The sequence below is a fragment of the Phyllostomus hastatus genome, unplaced genomic scaffold (genome assembly GCF_019186645.2).
Source record: "Phyllostomus hastatus isolate PE091 unplaced genomic scaffold, TTU_PhHast_1.1 phas_scaffold_345, whole genome shotgun sequence".
Classification (NCBI taxonomy): Eukaryota; Metazoa; Chordata; class Mammalia; order Chiroptera; family Phyllostomidae; genus Phyllostomus; species Phyllostomus hastatus.
Genome location: NW_025334024.1, coordinates 13,053,961 through 13,079,240, shown reverse-complemented (window position 1 = coordinate 13,079,240; position 25,280 = coordinate 13,053,961). Strand labels below are relative to the sequence as shown.

Sequence of the window (25,280 nt, the reverse complement as noted above, 5' to 3'; positions counted from 1 at the left end):
TTCTGACTCATGCATTTAAAGAATCTCTCTTGTTTGAGTATTTTTTCCCCAAGCTGGCCCTCATATCACATATAAGAACAGAAACAGAAGTAAAACGGACGAGTGGGCTAACTGAGCATTCTGTAAGAGGGAAGGCCAGTTACTGGCTTAGAAACGTGCTCACCCATGTGAGTCCATGTGCGTGAGAGCGCTCTAGACGGACTTCGGTGCGTGACAGCCTGTGCCGCTCACACATACACGGGTAACGAGGAAGCTGAGATGAAACATGAGGGCTGAGTATCCACACTGGCGTGGCCAGCACGTGGCAATGGGCCCCTTATTAGCTGTCTCTGCAGCCTGTCTGGTCAGCTGCATGAGACCACGGTGCTTCATGGCCTCTGTATGAAAGAGGTGCATGAGGAGGCCCACACTTGAACCAGCCTTTACTTCTAGGAGGCCAGCGAGAGTCAGGCGGACACTGGCTGGCTCGGCTGGCATCTCTGCTCAGGCCCAGGGCAGCACAGCTGAGGCAATGCTAGAACGTAGAGCGCATGAGCCAAGCAGTCTCCAAGGATAGCTTTGCCTTTTTATTTCCAAATCAGATTATAAATAAATCTAATATGAGGGCCTGAGGGAGCTCAGCCCTGGAGCAAAGGAGCACGTGTTGTTCTCACATTGATTTCTCTGTGATGCGCATAAGTTGTCCAATATTGTGATTAGAAGAGGAGGAGGGCAGGGCTGGGAGGTGGGTGGAGGAAGCCTCGTTTTCTGGATGCTTCTATCTGTCTCCTCATCATCCCTCAATTTCTTTGAGAGTGAAACTTTTCTAGGACATAACGCATTCATGGTAGTTGAGGTCCTGGGCTGTGGTTTAAAATCCAGGCTCGGTCCCCCAGTGCCTGAGTTTCCTCAGCTGTGAAACGGAGACCATGGAGAGACCTAAAAGAGTTGTTGTGAAGATTAAATGAGAGATGTCTATGAGGCGCACATGTCTCCGAGATAGGGAGGAAAATCTGGAGTTAGTTGCCTGAGGGCGCCTTCCTCTCCTTCAAACCAAGTGCTGCTAAGTGAAGTGCTCCCCAAGATCCTAGAGTGTTACAGCTCTAGGGTCCTTAGACACCTAGATGGTGGACCCAGACCCCCTTTCCTTCTGGTCAAGGGTAGAAAATCCTTTTCCTGTACCAGGCTGTATTAGTCAAGGCTGAAGCCAGGCCTTAGCAGACGACAGCCCACGTGTGGCTCCGGAGGGCCAGGCCCGGAGCATCTGCCTCCCTCTCTTCCCCACTCCTCCTTCCTGCAGACAGCTAAGCCCAGACCCGTGATCAGGGCAGGCTCTTGCTGTGCCCAAGGGTCCAATTTTTTTTAAGTAAATATTTAGGGAACACATGCTTCTTTATTTTTCTTTCAAAACAAAAATAGTTTCATTGAATACCACGAGGCAGGCCCTTGCACCCAGCTGTCCCAGGCTGCTCAGTATGCAGGTTAAGAGCCTGTCTGAGGCAGGATCGTGCTCAGCTGCCTGCCCCACGTGACCTGCACTTTGGCTCTCTCATCTGAAGTGAGGAGGTGATGAGGCCCTTTCTTCTGAAGTCAGTCTGAAGCCAGTTAAGGACACGGGGAGGCCTCACAGGGTCTGAGGGCCGCAGGTGCCTCTCGCTGGCCTAAGCTTTGGTCCTAGCCATAAATATCCTTCTCTCTTCACTATAGGCCTACGCCTTCCAGAACCCTTTAAGCTTCTGCACTTCTTTCTTTCCCACCTCCCAGAGAGTCTGGACCAGAGACAAAAGCAGTCATGGAGCCCTGGGGCTAGAAGGAGAGGAGCTGTGATGAGGGAGCAAAAGGGGCCGGAAGAGGAGGTCCCACAGATAAAGTTCCAGTGAGCACGCGTGTTTGTATTATTAGCTAGCGCTGCCGTAGCAAAGTGTCACGGACCGGGAGGCTTACTCTCCCACAGTCGGGAAGCTACAAACCGGAGACCAAGACGTGGGCAGGGCGGGTTTCTGTTGGGGGCCAAGAGGGAGGAACCTGTTCCAAGCTTCTTTCCTGGCCTACAGATGACCCTCTTCTCCCCGTGTCTCCCTTCTATCCATGTCTGTGACCAAATTGCCTCTTCTTAGAAGGACACCGGTCATGTTGGCTTAGGGCCCACCCTGATGACCTCAGTTGAACTTAATTACATCTGAAGAACCCATCTCAAATGTGGTCGTTTTCTGTAGTACTAGGGTTTAGGACTTCGACACATATATAGAGGGAGACCAATTTGGCCCATTTCAGTATTTATTTAAAAAATCAAACCAGTAAATACATGAGGACACATTAGAGGGGTAAAAGGCCCTGGTAACAGAAGCCTGAAAATTGGGAGCAACTGATACCCAGTGAAGAAATTGAATAAATAATTTCAGAACTTTCTATAATAAAACACTAAGTCCTGATAGTTACAGGCAAGTTCTTCCAAGCATTCAGGGAACAAGTAATTTCAAACTTACACAAGCTCTTTTCAGAGAAAAATAATAAAAGAAAATATTACCCAGCTCATTTTGTGAGGCCAATTTATTCTTCATACTGAAACCCATTAAGCCAGGTCAGAGACATAAATATTTCAGGCCATTCTCACTCATTAATTCAAAATATAACTGCAAAATATTCATCAGAATATTAGCAAACTTAATCTAGCAAAGGATAAAAGGATGACCTATCATGACCAAATTAGGTTTATTCCAGGAATGCAAAGTTAGTTCCACATTAGAAAAACTAATGATTTAATTTATCACATTACCACAGTAAAGAAGGAAAACCATATGGCCATCTCAACAGATTAAGGAAAAAACATCCAATAAAACCAAACAGTTGTTCATGGGAAAAAATCCTTAACGTGATCAAGGATAATTTGAGAAAACAATAAAATGTTAAAATCATTTCAAGGAGATATGAAAATAAATAAAAGGGACTAGGTTTGGAAAGAAAGACATAAAACTCATAATTATCTACATAGAAACTCAAAATAATCTACAGGCAAATTATTAGAGTTAACAAAAGAATTTAATGAGGATGATGGATAGAAATAAATTTGAAAGTCAACTTTTTAGATTTGAAAAAAATGTAGCACAGTGCTTTCATGATCTCTGAGCAAGGAAGAATTTCTTTTTTTTTTTAATTGAATGTATTTATTTTTAGAGAGAAAAGAAGGGGAGGAGAAAGAGACAGAGACAAACATCAATGCCTGGCTGCCTCTCACGCACCCCCCACTGGGGGCCTGGCCTGCAACCCAGGCATGTGTCCTGACTGGGAAACAACTGGGACCCTTTGGTTCACAGGCTGGCATTCAATCTACTGAGCCACACCAGCCAGGGCAAGGAAGAATTTCTTAAACAAGATACAAAAAGCACAAAACCTTAATGAAACTATTCTTAATTTCTACATTAAATGTGAGAACTTTTAGTCATTAAAACACACCATAAAAATAATTAAAAGAGAAGTCACAAACTGATAGATGGCTCTAGCACACTTATTACCTTCAAATTATAAGTGTATGTAATATATAAAATATGCCTTTGAAGGAAAAACATGTAATTCAATTTAAAACTGGGAGATCATGGGCAGTTATTTCACAGGAGGAAATATGAATGGCTGATATAGAAGGATATCCCACCTCATTAGTAATTTCGAAAGTGGCAATTAAAACAGCATTGCATACCCACAAACTTGCACAAAGTTGAATATGACCATACGAAGTACAGTGGTTGAGGATATGGAGGAACAGAAGCTCAGACATTGCCAACTAGAGTGTTGTTGATGCAGTCACTTTAGAAAGCCATTTGTGTTCCCTGGTAAAGCTGATCATAAACATTCCCAAGGCTCCACCCAACCTTGTAACCTGTCTGGCTTTGAGTCATCTCTCCTTGTTCACCTTCCCTCCTCAGTACCCCGGTGGGAGCACATTCCCCCAGTTTTTCCTCAGAAGTGTCTCCTGGGCCCACCCTTCCTTTCAGCGCTCCTAGCTGTCCCTGTACTCCAGCGTACCTCCCCCGCCCCCTTCCTACCTCGCTCTACCGCAGGCCTGCATCCTCTTGGTTTCCCCGGACCACGCCACCCATTGCTTTTCTTCAGGCTACACTCTCTTTCATCATCTCCCTCCTTTCTTCCAACATCGCTTGCTCTGCAAGCTCTAACTTTCTGCCAGTGTTCCTCTCCATCAGTTATCACCTCTCTTTCTAATTCAGGTCCCCTGCAGCTTTGCCTCCGAGCAAGCGAGCAAGCGCTCCACATCTTAGCCCTTTGCTAAATCCTCCTGTTGCATTAAACACCAACTCTGCAAAAGGCAACATAGGAAAACGTTATACTCGTCTCCCTCATTTACCCCGGGAGACCTGTTTCAGCTGGCTTTTGGCCCCTCACTTAACTGCAGCTGCCTCACTGGAAGATCAGAAACAACGTCATCACGCCACATCCACTCTCTCTTTATTGTGAAATTGCATCATGCATGCAAAAGTGTATATAACATACATACATAGTTTAAGAATAATAAAAAAATGAACATCTGTGTTGTGTTACCCCCATTATAAATATGACATTGTTAGTAAATGTGAAGCCCCTTGTGAAAGAGAACTGTGTGAGGTCGACCTCCAGCAGGCCTGCTTATACCCCATGCTGAGGCCCTGTAATCCTCCCATAGCCCATCCCTCTAGGATCCCACCCTCTGCTGGGAGGGGCCAGCTAATTTACCCATTCGCCTCTGGGACCAATGGGAGGGCTGTAAGCCTTCTCTCAAATCTGAGTTTCCAGACACAAGCTCCTGCCTTTGTAGTTAGCCTGCAAGTGACCTTTTACTCACCTCCTGTTTAACCTACAAGTGCTTTCCGCATTAGGGGTCAGATACTCTGCTTCTATTAGCAGGTCAGTTTAGCCCAGTCTCCTGATGTTCCATATCTGTTATCACATGGAGAAATGAGTTGGGCTGTTTTTTGCATCAATTTTGAGTGTTACAAAACTTTGTGTACAGCTTTTATTGTTTTTATAGAAGAACTCTAGTTACCTTACTATAGATTCATTCTTTTTAAGGCACCTTCCCAATGTCTCTGATACTAGCAGAGGGCATCAGCCTGTTAGACACTCAGTGCGAGCTAAACTGGCTTCTCGAGACAAGCGTGGAAGGTATCAGTGTATATCTGGACCTGAGTTAAAGTCATGTCCGCTTGGCTCAGTTAGTGACCTGATTCTTAAAAAGAATGCAGTTGATTTAGCTGTGTGTTCATATTCATTAAAATCCCCCAAAGCTAGCTACATCTACTGAAGACCAGGCATTAAAAGGAATTGACTTTAAAAAACTTCCTGTTTTGAAAAGATTTCTAAAGAGCTTTGAAGCTGATAATAAGGGCGATTGTACAGCCCACATGTTCAGCTGCCTTTCTAAGAGCATGTAGCAGTGGGGACACCTTCTGGAGCTTTTAGAGAAATGGCCACTGCGCGCAGAAATCCCTCTGGAAAGCTTCACGCTCCATTCTGGGCACATGTCTCCACTACTCATCTCACAGCAAAACTCACTGTGGGAAGTCTTTTCAAGAGCAAGATCAACTGTCTCTTGCTTTTCCTTATCTAGATACAATCAGAATGGGTCCCTCTTATTTTAAAAAAAAAAGGTTCTAGAAAATACACTGTATCTTCTCTATGTGATGGATTTCGATTACCTTTAAAATGGAAAATACTACTTCGTGAGTCACTGCCATGAGCATAGCGTGGCGTGATGAAGGAGCCCTCCCCTGCCCAGCAAAGTTGTTAAGAGAGTAAGCTGTGGGGCCAAGCTAACTTAGCTCAGCCACCTGCTCTGTGGGCCTCAGGTTTGTCCTCTGAAGGCCGAGGACCATCCTAGGATGTATCTCATCAAGCTGTTGTGAAGATTTAACTAGGCAGTCCTTATGAAGTGCTTGAGGTTATACCTGGTAGGGAGTCAGTGATGAGTAACTGTTGGAGGCAGTTACTTAATTAGAGCGCCTCTCAGTCCGTTTGGGCTGCTGTAACAAAATACCAGCTACCGGGGCGCTTATAAACAACATGCAGTTTTCTCTTACAGTTCTGAAGGCTGGGATGTCTGCAGTCGTGGCTCCGACAGATGCAGTGTCTGCAGAGGGCCCACACTTCCTGGTTCGCAGATGGCACCTTTCTCCTGTGGATTACATGGCAAAAGGGACAAGCTGGCTTTCTGAGGTCTTTTTTATAAAGGCCCTCATCCCAGGCGGGAGGGCTCGGCCATCCCGACCCGATCACCTCCCAAGGCCCCACCTCCAGATACTGTCCCCTTCGGCTTAGGATCTCAACATATGAAATGTGAAGGGCACAAGTGGTCAGACCACAGTAGGGCTTCATTTTATCACCATTCTCTGTGACCCGCTTGCCTCCATCGTACAGGTCAGTGATTCTCAGCCTTGAGTGCACATTAGAATCATCCTGGAACTTTTCAATATCCAAGTAAATCATAACTCTTCAGTTGGGGGTCAGGCATCCATCCATTGTTCCTAAAGTTCCGCAGGTGATTCCAGTGGACAGCTGCAGTGAGAAGGAGCTCCTTTTGAGAACCTTGAAAAATACAATTTTCATTCCCTAAGGCCCGAATAACTGAGTTTTAGCAACTTAGTGATGTCCTACCAATATCCACCTTAGCACAAGTGGCCAGTGGCAGCATTCTGGGACATCATAAAGTCAGAAGCGCAAGCAGGCCCCTCTCTACAGTGGCCATGTATCTGCAGTTCCCTTCCCCTTCTCACGTGGCGGAGCCAGGCCGAGCTGGCGGGGAAGGCGCTGAGCCAGCCCCATCTGTTTCCATCTGTCATCCGCTTCCCATTGTGGGAGGTGCAGCAAGTGTAAGACCACAAAGCCAGGCAGTAAATGTGGAAACATGTTTGGGTCTTCATGTGTATGCCCAGAGAAGCTTAGGAATGTGCCCACTTTCAACACGATGTAAAGCCATGATTATAATCTGCTCCCTTTATAAGCAGGAATCAGGGGCCTATCCAATCCGGAGCAGGTTTGCGATGTGTGGTCAGAGGAAGGGAGGGAGGGGAAAAGGGAGAGAGGGAGGGCTTTAAGAAAATGAGAGAAGCAGAAGTTAGATAGCTGAGAAGAAGACTGGGAATATAAAAAAAAAAACACCTGATAAGATCTAACATGTAAAGATGAGGGGTTTGCTTAACAAGAGCCATAGATTACAAGTCAAAAGCATGGAAATATGGCATATAACTGTAGAGAAAATACCTCAACAGTGAAATCAATTATGCCGAATAGCACACATTCATATTCTTGGATGGTTGAAAACGCACTGGACCTCTGCACCATGCTAGGAGCTGGCTGCTATGGGTCATTTGCTCCTTTTGGTATCAAAATTGGGGGTAGGAGGTCTTGACCATGGAGGAGGGCCTTCTAAGCCTCACTAAGGAGTCTGCTTTATCCTCAGAAAAATGGAGAGTCTTCCAAAAGGTTTTAAAGTGGGGACATGAAATGATCAGAAAGTGCACTTGGACCAAGCTCTTGGGCTGAGGATCCCATCCTGATAGACCACAGCCCAAGACTCTCTTCCCACGACGGCCTCCGCACCGCCTGCCCATGAGCACGGCTGAGGGGCTGGCTGGGCAGAAGGGACGGCAAGAAAAGAGTAGTGGAGGAGCCAGTGAGGACCACCACATTGGAAGCATTGGCCACCTGTGTTCCCCCTACATTTGCTGTTTGTGCTTCACAGCGTCCTCCGCCCAGTGCCAGGAGGAAGAGGTGTGTGAGAACAGGGAAAATAAAGTGGCAGGAGGAGGACCGCCCCTGTCCCCATGGCTGCCATCCCCCCCCATCATGGCTGCCTCCACTGCTGGCCATCACTGACTCTCACTTACTGCCAGTCTTCATCATCATCATTGTCATCATCAGCATCTTCCTCCTCATCCTCATCGGCTTCCATTTGGGATCTACACGCACCCTCCATCTACAACAAACTTCTCACTTGTCCCTGGAGAATCCAGGGGCTCTCAATCCTTTTTCCCTCATGGATGGCTTTCCCTCAGACAGCACTTCCTTTCCACTCTTCACCCGGAAAGGACCACTCTTCCTTCCAGATGCAGTTAGACTAGCTCCTCCTTCCTGAAGACTTCCCGCACATCCAGGGAAAGCCGGTCTCTCCCTCTTCTGAACTCCAACAGACTTTTCTCTCATCTAAACCTCAAAAATGATGGCAATCCCCTCCACTCCAGCACAAGAGCAGCTCATGCACATTGATTCTTGGTGATTCTTGGGCAGCTCATGCACGTTGGACACTCACCGTGACCCAGGCACCCTGCTGAGTTTGTTACCTCACCACAAACAAGGAGGAAGGTTCCATCACTAACACAGCTCCCAAGCACACGGTGCGTAAATCAGGAAGCCAGAATTCAAGCCCCCGCTGGCTGGCCCCACAGCCTTCGCTCTGCACACCTTGCTGCTGGACCCCTCGTACCCATCCCTACGTCTCTGACTCTGACTCCCTGGCCTCTGAGTCCCTTGAAGCAAGAACTGGCTTCTTCATGTTTGGAATCACGCAGTGCTACACTGGGTCCCTAGGAGCACAGCCTGAAATGGTGATGCTTGGGCAGGTGATCTATCGAGGGAGAGCTCTTGGCAGAAATTATAGAAGAGTAAAAAAAAAGAAAAAAACAAAACACTATAGGGTGGAGGGGAACACTAGGGGAAGGTGTGACTTCAGAAGTCTTGCCTCTGCCTGACCCCATGGGAGCCCTGAAGTGTGAATTGCATCAGAATTTGTCCCACCCGGAGACAACAAGGCTGCACTCTTACGGTCCTCTCCCTCATCAAACAATCCTTGTCTAGTGCTCACACCCTAGCGGGTGGGAGGACATAACCTCCCAGGCAGCTCCACCAAGCCAGGGCAATGCCCAGAGAAAGGTGCACCCGACACACACAGCACCCGAGGGATGGGTGCACCATTCTAGTAAAGGCAATGTAGACAGTGTGCCAATAGCATCTGCTACAGTCATAACTGAAAAAAATATTAAATAGCTTTATCAGCCAAACAAAACACGCCTGCAGGACCTTTTTATCCAGCCAGTGGCTGCCTTCACCCTCTGTAGTGGGCATGCCTAGAACCCAGGTCCAGTGAATCAGTGAATTAGAAGTCATGGCATCTGCTGCAAGACTTTTGAGACCGTCTTTTGAGACCGCGTCTGCACAGCCCAGACTTCAGTGGGTATCCGACATACACTGTTCCATCCCAAGTATTGTCTGCGCTGCAGCACAAAACACCAACTGAAACACAGACACGTTCTTTGGGGTTTTATTTTGATGGACTTCCACTTCCCGTAAAGGGAGAACAGGAACTAAGGGTGGTGGGCATTTTTTAATTTGCAGCACAAAAGTTTATATTGATCCCAAGCTACCAAAAATCACAAATAAACTACAAAGAGGGAAACGGCTGAGCCGAAACCCGTGTGGCTGACTGGCAGTGCGTCTGACGTTTACGTGGTTCTGTCACATCTAAAGGGAGGGTGTCTTTCCCGGCTGCTCCAGTGAGTCTGATGTGGGCAGCTCTGGAATTGGAGCTATATTGATTTGGGGGTTTTGTGTTTTTTTGCTTGTTTGCTGCGCACTCTCTTTTAAAAATAACCGAATCTAATCCTGCTTGGGTTGGCATAACAGGGAAGTAATCATCTATTCCTGAGGGTAAAATGAGATCCGATCCAAAAAAAACACTACCGACGTTCTATTTCAGTGTTTTGGAGCAGGTTTTCGGCTTTAATGATAAGCGGGAGCCTTCGTTAAGACAAAGGTTTTGCCATCCCCTGTGGCTCCGTCTGTTGTCAGCAGGGCTGCCGGACTGGGCTCCTCTGTTTGTTTCCAGAGAGACCGCTCGCTTCCCGGCTGTCCAGGCATCACTGTCCGCTGAGGCGTTGTTTTTTCCTCAGGTCTGTGGGTACTCTGCAGCTCTGTGTTTTCCCTTCACAGACATTCCCGTGTGATTTTTTTTTCCACTCAGCACACCACCCCGGGGGTGGAAATGCTGGATAGGAGAGTGCCATTGTGTGGGCCCGTGAGCTGGCAGAGTCTCCCCAGGCATCTCTGCTGGCCTAGGTGATTTGATCAGTGCTCCACGTCACCCTGTGCTGATCTCACTGTCCCTAGCAGGCAGGGCTCAGCGATAACCCCACGTTAACCATCAGCTCCAGTCCTTGGCCGTCATGTTGCCATTTCTGCCCATCGTAGGTTCTAAATCTGACTACACATTAGAATGACCGGGGGAGACTGTTAAATACCTAACTTCTGGGCCCCACCTGAGATCTGCTGAATCAGAATGCACCCAAGGATGAGGTTCAGGAACATTTTAATGAGCTTCCCAGCACCCAGCCCAACATGGACCCTCTGCCCAGAATAGTGTGGTTTTCACCTAAGGTAGTGTCAACTAGGGACGTCTGGCCTGGAGTAAGCCAGGTGGAAGGTCACAGGAGAAGACGAAAAGAGCTTTTCTGCTCTTCTCCAAGGCCATGGGGTGGGAGGAGGGGACAAGTTGAAAGTAAACATGCAGAATAGCCAAATTATCCTGCACCATGCTACTTACCTGTTCTCATTCAACCATCCATACACCCATCCATCTGTCCATCTCTCCATCTGTCCATTCCGTCAGACACAGATTGAGCTCATGCTGTAGGTATAAGACCCTGGGCATTGGGGGCTGTAAAGAGGGAAGAGTTTGGGTCCTGCCCTCCAAGAGCTCACAGCGCTACTGCTCACTGAGGGTTTTCCCAAGGGGAAGCTGCACTGATCTCTCTTCTTAGAAAGGACAAGCAGAGCCCTGCTCAGAGCCTTCATCAGGCTAGAAAATAAGAACATTTTTCCCATCATACTTACCTTTGGATTATAGTAGATAAAACTGGTTCTCAATTTATAGTAATTATATACATTTGTTCCTTTGAAATAAGCCTATTCATAAACACCACAGTATGCTATCACTATATACTCATTTGAATGATTAAAACTAAAAGGACTGAGGACCAAGTTGGGTGAGGATGTGGACCGACTGGCACCCCAATGCCCTGTGGGTGGTAGTGTGAAATGGGGCAAAGCCACTTTGGGACACTGTTTGGCAGTTGCCCGCAATGTTGAACATACATACAGCATACAAGCCAACAGTTCCCTTTCTAGAAATTTACCCAAGAGGAACAAAAACATATGTCCACACAAAGGCTTCCAGCAACTTTATTCACAGTATTAAAAGCTGCAAACAGCCATGGTGTCCATCGACAAGAAGATGGATAAGCACACTGTTGTCTATCCTGAGGAATACTGCTGAGTGATTAAAAGAACAGACTACTGCTCCCTGCAAAAACATATGTGAATCTGAAAACATTCTGCTGAGCAAAAGAAGTCAAGTACAAAAGAGTACACATTAATAATTTCATTTATGTGAGGCTGTCAGCATGTCTGCTTTTTACTGATGCAGAGCCAAGGGGAGTCTGGGGCCAGAGAGAATGGGTGATAGAAATGTTCTGTGTATGAATATGATAATGGTTTTGCTGGTAGATATATGTGTAAAAACTCATCAAACTATGTGCTTAAAATGAGTGCATCGTGTATGTAAATTATACAATGAAAATTGAGTTATTAAATAACATTCAATAAGGCAGAAACCATGAAGCTGGCAGAGGAATGCCCGAAGCGTAGGACACAGCCCCCAGGTGCATGTTAGAGAGGGATCAGCGCCCTAAAAGAAGTGCAGGTGAAATGCTCTAAAACTTAAGAGGGAGGAAAAATTCCTTCCAATGGCAAGATGAGACAGTGTTGGTGCTCCATCCAATAAGTGACATTTCTGCTGAGCCTCTGAGAAAAAGTAGAATGCGTATGGGGCCAGAATGAATATGTAAGTGACAGTGGGTTGAAATTAATATCAAAGGCCTGAGATGTGGGAAGGGAAGAGTCCCTAAAAAGCCACATGCATCCTGAGGTGGGACGACCCCACCACTCTGGCTCTTGTGACATCCTAAGACCTGTCCCGTCCGTGAGACCTGGACATAAGGGCTTCGGTAGCAGCTGGCGCCATCCTTTATTGTGCCCCAGAGAACTCGAGTGGCAGTAGAGCAAAGTGGCAGGGCCAGGACCAGGGTGGAGCGCAGAGGCCCCAGAGCAAGCATGTAGGAGGCGGGTCATGCACAGGCTGAGCTGCACCTGCAGGGCCAGAAAGCAAGTGCCTCACATTCCTCACCCTAGTCCTGGCCCTGCTTTCTGGCTCTCTGGGAGCAGGATCTCGGCACACATTCATTCATATCCATGCCTGAGTGCCTGCTTTGTCTCAGGCACTGTATTATGACAGGGTAGATACAGTGTCTTCAGCAAGCTCACAGTCTAGCAGAGACGGGAGATAGGAGTGTGAGAGGGGAACCCTGGCGGCTGTGGGTACTCAGAGAAGAGACACTGGACCCAGACTGTGAGGGTGTGGTCAGCAAACTTTTGGGAGAAAATAAAAGCTCAATTAAGATTTGAACATGGGAGGGTGTACAGCAGTCCCTTCTAGACCTGTCTGGTCTAGAATTTGGCACGTGGCCTTAGAAACCAAGAGCCCCCCTAGGCACTGACTTGCAACACCTGTGTCTTCCCCATGTGTCTGTAGATTTGTAACGTGGCTGCGGAAGCCCGACAGTGCCCTCCTGTCCCAGCGAGAGTCCATCCTGGGGACCTCAGCCTCCGCCAGCTCAGGAGCAGTCTCAGCAATACAGTCCCCTGAGATTGCTCTAAGTGGTTTTGTTAATTAAGTGCAAAGCCTTAATGGACTTTTTCTTAAATGGCATTCTTCTCTCTGCACTGACTTACATTCTCAAACTCATCCCTTATTTATTCATCCAACCACTCACCAGTCAACAATTTAATGAGAGTCTTCTCTGTATTAGGCCCTGGACTAGGCGTCTGGGATATGGAGTTGAAAGTCATCAGGGACTGAGCCTTTCCTACCATGTTGCCCTCTCCACCTTCTCAAGGTCTATAGCCAGGGTCAGGTCAAGGATAGCCAGCAGAAGAGGATATGACTATTGGTCAGACATTATATCCTCACAATAAAATGCTCCAGTAAATGATGTGACTTAACATTGAACATCGGAGACATGTCCAAATTGTCTGAAGAATTGCCAGAGCTTCTCAGAACTTTTATAAGTTGGACATGGGTTTGATAGGCCAGGAAAGATGGGTTGGGCTACAGAGAATTGCTCAGTGTGATGCCCTGGACTACTTGTCTGGGGGGCAGGAGGGAAGAGCACTGACCAGCTGACCTCTTGAGAGGCGTCCTGTGAGTGAGAGCCCTGCCTGTTCTGTGGGGCACAGGAGTGGAGGGAAGAAGACAGGGTCGTTGTGTTGGAGACTGTGCCGTGACAGCTGACAAATGAGTGATTCTCTGTACTTCATTGAACTCCCCAGGATTGTCCCTGTGGATGAAGATTTTGGGTCTAAAGGAAGAGGACACAAAAAAGCAGAAGAGCCTGACCTGCACATCTCAGATGTATGTTTGTTTGTTTGTTTGTTTGTTTGTTTGTTTTTGCCTGGGGTGGGTTGACAAGTTGAGGGTCCTTTCCATAAAACAGAGGCAGAGGCAGACCTGGGAGTGGAGTAGCAAGGGCAATGCTGGGACTTGGCTGTGATGAGGCTTTGAAACTTCACCCGGGTCACGTCACAACCAAACACCCACTGAGCCAGCACCTCAGGGAGACCCCAGACGCCTCAGCAAATAGATTTTCTCTTTAGTGGAAAAACTAGTTACCTCTAAACCTTAGAAATCTCGTGCTCTCCCCAGCCCCTAGAGAGAGGTTACAAAAGGAGAAATATTTTCCTCAATGATTTCACAGTAAAAACAAAGAGGAAATCAAGAATGTACAAATTCATACCCTTAAATTCTCCTGGAATGATGGCTTGAGCAGATCATTGGAGATGCATGATTTGCTTACAAAGATGTCTGTTACAACACTTAGACATAGCAAAAAAAAAAGGAAAAATAAATGTCCATGAGGACAGATTATCTGCAGTAGCAAAGCGGGGGCGAGCAAACAGTGTTCCCCTTTGTAGACAGGAGTATGAGCTGGCACAGCCTCTGTAATGTACAATTTGGCAGCTGTATCAGAACTTAAAATGCACACTTCCTCTGCTGGGACGTCATTCTACAGGTGTGCATTTACATTTACATCAAGTCATGTAACTATGCTTGCACACTGCAGCTTTGTTGGTAAAAGCAAGAAAAATTGGAAACTCCACCAACAGGACACCAGCTGAATAAACGAAGTTACATCTGCACAAGACCTGCACTGTGCACTTCTTCTGCAGAGAATGAGAAAGTTCTTTACATGCTGACTTAGAGCAATCTCTGATACATTGAGTAAAAAAATACTACATGTTCTATTTTTTTAAGAACTTTAAATGATGCTTGTGAAGAATATTTAGTCACAAGGGAAAGCAGTTCATGTTACGATGTCGACTGGAAAATCAGAATATAAATGCATATACATATATGTGTACACATGTATCCATATATCTACAGTATAATCTCATGGTTGGTTTGTTTTCTCCAGTTGAATCTTTCTGTGCTTTCTAAATTTTTTAGAATGAGTATGTGTGGGTATAGAAAACACTTGTCTTTGAAATGTTAATTTTTTCTTTTTTTTCTGTTTTCAAAAATGTCATAGAATACTCAAGAATACAGAAACATGAAAGCAAAAATCCTCAAAATCCTACCATTTATAGAATAATAATGCTGAAATCTTCGCCAAAAACCCCCACTCTGAATTAACTTGCACATGCTCCCACCCTTGAGTGTGGTATGAGCGAAACTGCTTCCTCACTCAGCAATCTGTCAGGCACCTCACTTCTAGTCCCTGAGTGCACGTGGCCTCGTCCTCCGTGGGCAGAGCACCACAAGAACCTCATTTAAAGTGATCCCTAACTGAGAGGCGTTTAGTTGGTTTCCAAAATGTTGCTGTTATAAATAACACTACAGTAAACATTCTTGTACACGCACATTGGCCAATTGCCCAGTTATCTCCATGGGAAAAAACGTAGTACAGGCGTACCCCCGAGACGCGGCAGTTTATTTGCAGACGACCACAGTAAAGTAGATACTGCCATGGAGTGAGTCACCCGAATTTTTTGGTCTTCCCAGAAGACTTGTGTTTCCACTATCCTGTAGTCTACTTAGTGTGCAATAGTGTATGTGTCAACAACAATGTACATACCTTAATTTAAAAAAAGCTTTATTGCTAAAAAAGTGTTGACTTCTCTGAGCCTTCAGGGAATCATGATCTTTTTGTTGGTGGAGGGTCTTACCTTCCATTTGTGGGGAAAAAAAAAGAAGCAAGCAATATCTATAAAGCATAGTGAAGCAAAGCACAATAAACAAGGTGTGCCTGATTTTTAAAATATGTACAACATAGTTCATTCTTCTTTCAGTGATGGGGAGGAGCACGTTGGTGACCCCATTGTAAATGCTTGCTAGCTTTTCCTCACACCTCTGGTTTCAATGGATTTAAAGGGAACTCTGCTGACACAAGAAAGAATAAACCCAAACCAGAGCCCGGTGGAGTTTCTGGAATCCCTATTGATCTCTGAACAGGATGAAATGCTTCCCGTGACATAGAAGAAACAGCATCCCCTGGGCCCTAAAGCCATCTGGTACTAACTCTTCTTACTGAGCACCTGCCCCCAGTTAGAAATTTAAATCTTTCACTGCGACTGCCATGGCTATGGTATACTTTCAGGGCCAGTCCCCACAAATGGAATCAAACAAGTTAAAGTCAGGAATTTATCTGGAAATCGACTGAACTTGAACTTACCTTTTGCAGGCCCTTCATTCCGACTGATGCCCTCATACAGAATGTCTTTCTCTGCAGGTGTTTGATATTTTGCCCCTCTATGGAGAGCTGCGGCCACACGGTAGCCACCAGGTGGCTTTCACCTTCTATGGACACTGTGACATCATTGCACAGGCTAAAGCTCTGTGCGAAGTGGAAGGAGGGCCCACCTATGAGATAATACTGAAGGGAGAGGCATCCGTGGTCAGCTATTCCTTTGACGCCAAGGACATTGACTACGGATTACAGGTACACCACCCACCGGCGGCTTTTCTGCTTTCACCTGAACCGTCAGCCATCGTCTCTGTGCTCTCATCTCTCCTGGAGTCCCTGATCACGGTAGTCCCACCAGCACCCCTGTCCTTGACCCCTCCTCTGCCTCTCTGACCCTGATCGTCCTCCCACTGCCAACTGTTTGCCCAGGGTCCTCACTTGCTTTCCTCACTGCCTCCCAAAATGCAGCATGTTAGATGACACAATTTGCCTCTTTCCCTCTCAGCCCAGAAGCCCATTCCGACCTCTCTGTTTCTCTCAGTAACACGACTACCTTCTCAGTCCCTTCAACGTACCATCTCCACGGCATTTCCCCCTCCACTCTCCCCTTCACCTCCCCGTATCCGTACAGCCCCCACGGTTTGCTGATTGATCCATCAGAACTCCTCCGAGTTGGTTTTCCCTTCCCATCGCCACTGTGGTTATCACACTGCAGGGTCTCACCAAGTCACGCCTAAATTACTACAGTTTTTCACAACTGATGTGCATGTGAACTACCTGGGAATCTTGTTCACGTGCAGTTTCTAACCCTGTAGATCCAGGGTGGAGCCTGAGAGTCTACATTTCTAACAAACTCCTAAGCGATGCCTATGCTGCTGGTCCACAGACCCCATGGAAGCAAGGGATTAACGATGCATTCTTAGCTCCTACTGCTAACCCATCTTGACATCACTGCCAGATACATTTTTCCCAAATTGCATTTTTATCCCAGCAGTCACTGAACAGTTAACCCGGTAGCATCTGGGAAGGCCACATGTCAAATAGCACTGAGAAAAGAATATGGTTTTGTAGCAGAAGAACTGGGATGTTATCCCGGTTTTACGTCCCACTGACTGTGCCACCTTGGGCTCTTCGCCTGACCTCTCCAAGCCTCAGTATCCATTGTCTGCAGAATGGGAACGGGGTAGCAGTGCCTGTCTCACCAGGTGGTTGTGGTTACTTAAGGGACTGGGCAGTACTGTGCCTGGGACAGAGAAGGCCTTCGATCCGGAGTCCCTTTCTCTGTCTCCTGTCGGATCACAGCCGGGTACCTCCACCTCGGAGAGGGCATCCTAAGCCCCTCTATTAACTGATGCTCCTTACATGAAACTTTGTTTTGCATAATTCCCCATAATAGCTCATTCATTCATTTGTGGCCAAGCTGTTTTACCCCTTGGCCCTAATGCACCCCAGCCCTTCCTGCCTGCAGGAAATTATTCCCCTTGTCCTACCAACCCAAGCCTACACGTATGGTAAGACCCAGCTCGGCTCTGTCCCTCACTTGTCTTTCTCCTACTTTATATTTGCTTGGCACTTAAGTATAGTCTTTGCCGTAATATAAGGTACCTTCTAATTTTTGCTTTGGAATAATTGCTAGTTAACTCTATGTCTTTACATCTTCTCTTCCCAATTAGATTTTGTGTCATGTACTCAGAGACCATATTTCCTATCAACTTATAATGAGAATTAGATTTCATAATATAGCTACTACAGCTATAATTATGGAATTGTGTGTGTGTGTGTGTGTGTGTGTGTGTGTATCTATAGGTTAGAGATAGTGGCTAAAGTCAAATTCACCCAACATCTATTGAAACCTTTTTTATTGCCCTGACCAAATAGAATTCTCTTTCATTCATTATCTCCAGGGTCCTCTGGGCAGTTGGTTCTGGATCAGCTCAGGGAGTACTTTTTAAACCAGCTGGTCCTTGCCCTAGCTTGTCCTAAAAGCTCTAAAGTGGCCTTAGTTTGTGGTTATTGGACCTGCTGGTTAGTTACTGAATTGCATGAGCAAAATCTCATAAAAAGACATGTCTGGCCTATTATTTCCATGTCTTCGCCATGTAAATAGAAAAACTCACTCTAGAAAATTCTGAACTCAAATCTCAGGTTTTTTTAATTTAAAAAAAAAAAAAGCAAATCTTCCTGGTGTGAAAAAGGTAAGTAATCCTCTAATATGAGTTCTTTGTGGTGAAGAAACTGAAGTCCAGGAGGGGAGATGCTCACCACACAGCCACCCTGAACACGTGAATTGTTAGAAGAACTAAGACCGAGCCAGGTGTCCAGAGTCTGTTGCCCCTCCAGCCCCAGCCAGCACCTTTTTGCATACTACAATGAGGATAGGTGCATCTACATCCTGAAACACCCAGCCATCCCTGGGAGGCATGTTTGTCTAGCTGCCCTGGTTGGGATGATGGCAGCATCCCCCAGGGTGGTGACAGAGGAACCACTGGTTTCCTTCTTCTCCTCAAGCTGTTTGACCACGTCACAGAGAATGAAATCACAGTGAAGAACACCGGGAAAGTCGGCTTCCAGTTCAAGGTGCTGACTGATCACCAGTCTTCGCGAGACAACCTTATGCCCGGCGTGCCGCTGACCCTGCCGCTCTCAGTAAGTAGCCCCCCCGCCCGTGAGGGCCACGAGATGATGGGCAAGGAGCCCAGACTCACACCTACAAGCCACATCCCGCAGACACGTCACAGCGCACTAAACATCCTCTGCCAGGATTATGGGTGTGACTTGGGGGGTGGGTTGTGATAGCTTTAAAGTTAAAACTAAAGAGCTCTCAGCAGCAAAAAAAAACTAAATAAATCCAAGCACTTAGTAACTCATTTATTAAACATTTACTGTGCCCCGCATTTGCCAGGCACTGTCCAGGCACCCTAGTGGAAAAGGCAATACCACCATGTGGATTTTCTCCGTGGTTAGAAGACAGTTTATCTCCACCTGTGTCCTCACACTGCCTCTGTGACTCCTTGAAGCCGAGAGCCCCTGTCCACTGACCACAACAAACAAGAGCAGTTTCCCATTAGCAGGTGTGAAAACGCCAGGAGACGGCAGTGAGCCAATTGGTTTTAAAAGCAAATAGAGGAAGTAGGTTCTCATACATGGTGTATTAATCTATCAGTTTTAAGGAACTTTTGATGAATTTTTCTCACTGTGAAAATATTTTTTTCATCACGAACATACATCTGGAAGGAGGGATGTGAGGGGAACCGCCCAGCACGATAGGCCCTTGGGGTTGTCTGGCCCACCAAAGTGCCAAAGCAGGAGTCTGTCATCAGTTTTAGAGTTCTCTCTGGTCTTCCTGCTGCGTAGGGTTTCGTCGGTTCACTTCAAGAGCAGGTGTTGAAGGTTTACTACTTGCCTGGAGTACCTGGGGTCTTTCAAAGAAGTTTCCAGATACAGATCGCCCACCTGGACCCAGAAAAGATCACACTGAGTGGAGAGGGAATCTTTCCCCGAATCTGCCTCGACCTCCCCAGAAACCTCAAAGGTAACACTACCCACTACCGTATCTCCCCACAGCGGACAGAAGAAGCATCTTAGCTTTCCTCGTTTGAAGGTTGACAGCTCCTCGCATTATCTGCCTGTCAGTCCTTACTAGTTTCCCTTCGGTATTACTCCTCAATCACAAAATTGACTGGTGAGCTGAGTTTGGTGGGACAGGACCTGGCCACGGCAGTCCCAGATCAAGGCCCCGACCAATTTTGCCGTCACAGACTCACTCACAGAGGCGTCAGGAAATGGCACTTCCAAAGGCCTTTTTTCCAGCACACGTTCCTCCCAGCTGTAGCCTCCCCCCGAGTTGTCCTTCCCGCCGGCACACTCCCAGATGCACCTCGAGGACGTGAGGGCTGACTCTGCTGCAGGGAGTGCTGCTCTCAGGATGTAAACTGTGCTGAAGGGCAGCCAGGTTCCAACCCCATATTGACTTAACCCGTTCGGAGGCTAATTCTCACTGTCGTCATCTACCCGCACAGCCAGCCAGGGCTTTCCTGGTGGCATCTGGCCTCCAGAGCTATTCCTCTGCGCAGAATATTTCTGTCTTGGCAGAGCCCAAAGCTCGGCTGAGTAGCGCTTCGAGCCACAGGCTCTCTGTGGTTCTTTCTTGCTGGATCAAAGGTCAGAGAAACTTCTCACTCTTCTTCGTAAATCACTCTTCAAGCTCCTTGAAATCTATACTCCCTAAACAGCTTCCGACTAAACCCTCATACCTCAGCCTTTCCTCCCGCCCCATTCCCCCAAATCACTGTCTCACTGGTTGATAACCATCTATTAAATCCTAATTGTTGGCTCCCTGAAATATGAACACAAACACTAATACATCCTAAGACCCTGTCACACCTTGGCCTCTCAACAGACAGAAGTTAGTCCAGCCCCACAGATAATGGTCAGGGAGGAAGGCCTTTGCCACACAGTGGAAAACTAGCTGACTCTTACAGCCCTGCACCGACACGGGCTGGTCGGTGCAGGGCTGTTACATAACTGAAGTCTGAATACCGCTGGTGGGGCCTTCTTGCTCCAGTTCCCCGCAGTCCAGGGCTTCCTGGTGCCCCCTAAAGGCACGGGGATCATGGCACTGTGCCCGCCTTGCCCCTCAAGTATGTGAATTTGCACCGCTTTGGTGGACTTGGGTGTCTGAAATCTCTCCACTGATTTCCTACCCTCCCTGATTTGGGGGGTTGTAGCTTATTTAGTTGTCATTGAAGCAACTTGACCTGAATATATTCTTTTTTTTTCATGGAGAGTTAATAAACATAAAGACTAATTGAAAGGGTGACCAGCCATCTGGGTATGTCAGTGCCAGAACTCGGAAAGTCCCAAGTGAGCTGGGATCTAGTTGGGTCACCCTAAGAGTGATTTAGGGTGTTACTGCCATCAGCTTCCCGAGAACCAGCCGGTAACTCACTAAAGCATAATCTCATGAAACGCAGTGAGGTCTCTGATACAAATTCATCCCACTCACAAATTACTTCATCTTCTAAGGCAGAGAACACATGGCAAGGGAGATACCAGAAAGTTCCCTCCCCTTCTCACTTTATTTACTCTGAGCTAGGAGTCTGTGTTTGGGGCATAATTCATATATTTCTAACGATCCTGATGTTCTTTTCCTTCCAACCCCCACAGGAAATGAAAAATATGAAACCTTCTTGAATAAGGCCAGAAAAAAACTAGAAAAAGAGTTCCACAAATATGAAACATTGAATCACTTAGAGACAACTGAGGAAATACCTGAGGATGAATCTTCCGAGGTAACAGTAGCCTCACTTTGCGCGGAATGTATGTGGTAGAAGGATGGTATGTGCAAAGGCCCTGGGGTGAGCACATGGCGTCTCTGAGAAATGGAAAAGAGAAAAAGGTGTGGTGTAGCTAAAGCAAAGAAGTGGGGCGGCGGGGCGAGTAGGGGAACCAAGATGAGCCTGAAGAGGTGAGCAGCCCTAGTGAACCTATTAAGGGTTTTGAACTTTAGTCTGAGGGCAACACGTAGTCACTAAGTGTTTCAACTGAGGCCTCATTTTGTGTCTTTTATTTCAAAAGCTGATAGAGTAATTCCAGATGAGAGACGCTAGCAGTGTCAGTGAAGGTGATAACCGAGAAAGTAGGGAGAGCTGGGTGAATTCAGGAGATATTTTGGTGGTGGACTGATCAGGGTTTGCTTGGATGTGGGATGAGGGGAAGGTGGCTTCCGAGTGGTTTGCTTGGATGACAAAGTAAGAAGGGAGCACTCCGACGAGAAACTCGAGGCCAGAAGCAAGTTTCATGTGAAAGAGGCTGAAGGGAAGTGAGTCCAGATGGTCCATTATTGCACCTGAGGTTTCTGTGCATCATCCAAGTAGCAGCATCCAATGGGGAGCTGGAACCACTGCTGTGGACCTGGGGAGAGAGTGAGTTGGAGAAAGTGATTCGGGTCATCACACGGTCTTTGTAATCACAGGACTTGGTGCGCTTCCCGGGGAAGTGTACTGAGTGGACAGGGAACAGGGTAAATTCCGAGTGGAGACCTCAGGCACCCAGCAAGGAAGTGGGAGAGACGGACAGCCGAGGGTCCTGGAACGATCAGGAGTGTGTGGTGCCTCGCACAGCTTGCAAGCAAAGGTTGCCCCTGCGGTGGGAGAGGAAGGCAAAAACTTCCCTGAAGTTTCTCTCTGAACAGTCTATTCCTGAGCATGAAGGCTGCTGCCTCCCTGTGCTTTCCTTTTAAAATGCAAATGTACGTGACAATACTGTCCTAAGGAAGAATTACATATACAGCTAAGGGAGCTGTCAGACTGGTTATGAGGGGTGCTAAAAGGGGGAATAGCGGTGGCAGTGGGGAGACGGGGAGCCCCACAGGCCAGCAGTGATTACTTATGGTCCAGATACTGAAAGTGAACCTTAGCTCCAAGATAATCATAATTAGTAACAACAGCTACCATTTATTGAACTCTTATACTAGGCCTGTGCCATGCTACTGACCTGCATTATTATTTCATTAAATCCTCCCACAGTGGGGAGGGGGAGTAAGGTGCCACTATTATCTATTATCTTAACCTTATAGTTTTATAGCACTCACGGAAGTGAAGCACTTTTCCCAAGGTAAGCAGCGGAGCTAGAATTTGCATCCAGGCCTGTCCAACTCCCAACACCATGTTCTTCGCCTCTGCCTTCGCCTCTGGGGTCCAGCCGGACCCCCAGCCGTCCACGAGGGGCAGCAGTGCATCTCCTCTACCTGCTCACTGCCTTCCCAGGCGGCTCCTCATCAGCCCCTTAGCACAGCCGTGTCTGGCAGTCCCTGCAGACCTGGGGTAATGGCAGGAGAATGCAATGGCAGGAGCAGAGTGAGCCAGTCCTCCTGCATAAGGCAGCGGCCACCTGACCACTCAGTGGCTCAGGAGCCAAGCACAGGGTTGGCTTTGCTGTTCTAGAATCAAGACGACTGGGGCTGCCTGTGGATGAGGCAAGCACCTGTCCCACTTGGTCACAGCTCCCACCTCGCCTGTTGTCTCGTTGCAGACCACCCCGCGCATTAACCTTTCCCGCTCGGCCCTGGGCTGCAGGCTGGGACCTTCTCAGGCAGCATCTCCCAGCCTCTGTCACCCCCAGTCCCCCCAAGACATCTTTCATCTAATACCCCGTCAGATACACTTCCTGTGTGTACAGTAGATCTCTTCGAATAGTTTGATATCACATTTTTCAATTTGTATTTTGAGATAATTAGCATTCAGAGAAAGCTGTGAAAGTGTTTTCCTCGATGGCCCCGTCTTACATGACTAGGCTGCGGCGGTATCAAGGTCAGGACGCTGCCAGTGGCACAAGCTGCGGAGCTTCCCCAGAGTCCGTCAGCTTCCTGTGCACTGGCGTGTGGGTGTGCGTGGGGGGGCTTCCTGCGTGGATCTGTGTAACCACCACCACAATTAGGGCATAGAACTGTTCCAACACCACACGGATCCTGTGCTTGTTGGAGAAGTAGAATTAAAACAAAATCCCCTTCCAACCCAGAAAAATCTCTCCACCAAAGTAGAGGAGAAAGAAAAAAAATGTTATTATTAAATAATAATTAAACCGGAATGACAGCTGTGTCACAGGCAGTCCGCAAAGAGATTGCAGAGACAGAGAGAAGTGGCAGCCCTTTACGTATAGCCCAGCAGACGCGGCCCATGACATACGTGTTGTCAAATTAAACAGTAACTGACCCTGAAGAACCATAACTAGTCCTCAAATTAGAGGACTTGGCAGCGCCGCCTGTCACACACAGCTCATCCCAAACTCACTCGGTAACTGGGGTGGCCATCTGGGTTAGCTAATTGGCTGTATCCAAGGGAAACCAAACTTCTCCTGCTTTTGTGACAGGGCCCCCTGACGGCAGGCTCCCACCCTCCCACAGGCACAGGCGTAGGGGCAATGCCTTCCTTGGTGATTGCCTCAAGGGCCTGTCCCCAGGTCCTTGAGAGGGACACTGGGATTGTATAGCTGACAAGAGGCTTATGCAGCCTTTAAAAGGATTTACATGCATTTCAAAGAGAGAGAAAAAGAATTTACATAGGAGTTTTCTAAAGCAAATGCTCCAAGAAAAGGGAGTAAGGAGAAGTCTCTTCCCTTATTTTCAACAGGGAGAATTAAACCTCTTAATTTTAATTTGTATTTGCCCTGACAGGCTACTCCTGTATAGCCCCCTCCAACCCCCAATCTCCCCATCTCTTGCCCCTAGCAACCACGAATCTGTTCATTATCTCTACATTTTTGTCGTTTGGAGAATGTTACATAAATGGATTCATACAGTGTGTTTGAGACTGGCTCGTTTCTCTCATGTGATGCCCTCGAGAGCCATCGGTATCAATAGTTCATTCCTTTTCATTCCTGAGACTACTCCTGCTGTAAATGTGCCCGTTTGCTCACCGCCCCACCCCCATGAAACTATCAGCATCACAAACACACTGTCTGTCTGCTTCTGAACTGCGCCTCTTCGGAGGGTCACGAACTACTGTGATAGCTGAGATTCCCCTCCCAGAACCAGTTTTCTCCCCCTTAAGGGCGATATTGCCCACATGGAGAGTACCTGTTCCAGAAGATTTTGCTTACTTGCTCTTCTCTCTTGCTCCAGTTAAATGCTCAGCTCCAGATGGAAGTAGAGCGACTCCTAGTCCAAAACTACGCCATAGAACATCAGAAAACAGTTGTCCCTGACCCCTCGGATAATGTCAGCCACTGGAGTCGCCTCAGAATGACCAAGTGAGTGCCCTTCTATGTTGTGTCTGTCTCAGAGTGTAGTGGAGCAAGCACTGCGCCCACCAGAGTGCTCCCTGCACTGAGGGCTGATTGTCTAGGAATGCAGTCCACTTGCTTCGTGAGTCTGCTGTCCTTTGGCATCCTGCTCACCAGGCCTGTTGACATCAGACACCTCGGGCTTTGTCTGATGGTCGGGCTTGCTTTCAGGTTCACGGGGCCCCGTGCTGAAGGTGTTCTGAGATAATGGCCGGAACAGCGGTGCGGGCTTCTAGAGGAAGAAGTACCTTGTTCCTAGTCTCTATTTCAGGGCCCGTTACTTGTTCTCAGCTTCAGAGAATAGCACTGTGCACAGGAAATAGAAGAGAGCCTCACACTCTCTCAAATCTGGACGAGTGAGCGGTAAGGAGCGCTTGTTAACCATTCCAGAATCCAGCTGCCAGAGTACATCCTGGACTTCGGCCACATCATCCTTGGAGACGTCCGAACACACATCATCAAGATCACCAACACCAGTCAGATCCCAGTGTCCTTCCACGCAGAAAGGCGTGTCCTTCACGACACAGGTAACCAGGCCTGAGAGACCCTTTCCCACTGCACCTGGTCATTTCTGACAAAGCCAGCCATGCCGTCTTTCTGGAGTAGAGTGCGTGTTTCTTCTGGGACCAGCTGAAAGAATTGTTCGGCCGCTCACTGATTCTCTGGAGGGTTATCCTGCCCAAAAGG

At 47.4% G+C, this 25,280-nt stretch overlaps 1 protein-coding gene across 1 annotated transcript in view; it reads left to right on the top strand.

The window, feature by feature from the left end:
- Window positions 1-25,280, top strand: part of HYDIN (HYDIN axonemal central pair apparatus protein) — a 322,142-nt gene that overhangs the window by 197,300 nt on the left and 99,562 nt on the right. Inside the window, exons 24-32 of the mRNA XM_045819132.1 lie at window positions 12,605-12,737; window positions 13,309-13,352; window positions 13,402-13,483; window positions 15,858-16,067; window positions 18,321-18,458; window positions 19,167-19,344; window positions 20,979-21,103; window positions 24,433-24,560; window positions 24,984-25,120. Coding sequence (XP_045675088.1) covers window positions 12,605-12,737; window positions 13,309-13,352; window positions 13,402-13,483; window positions 15,858-16,067; window positions 18,321-18,458; window positions 19,167-19,344; window positions 20,979-21,103; window positions 24,433-24,560; window positions 24,984-25,120 — 1,175 coding nt within the window. The remainder of the gene's footprint in view (window positions 1-12,604; window positions 12,738-13,308; window positions 13,353-13,401; window positions 13,484-15,857; window positions 16,068-18,320; window positions 18,459-19,166; window positions 19,345-20,978; window positions 21,104-24,432; window positions 24,561-24,983; window positions 25,121-25,280) is intronic.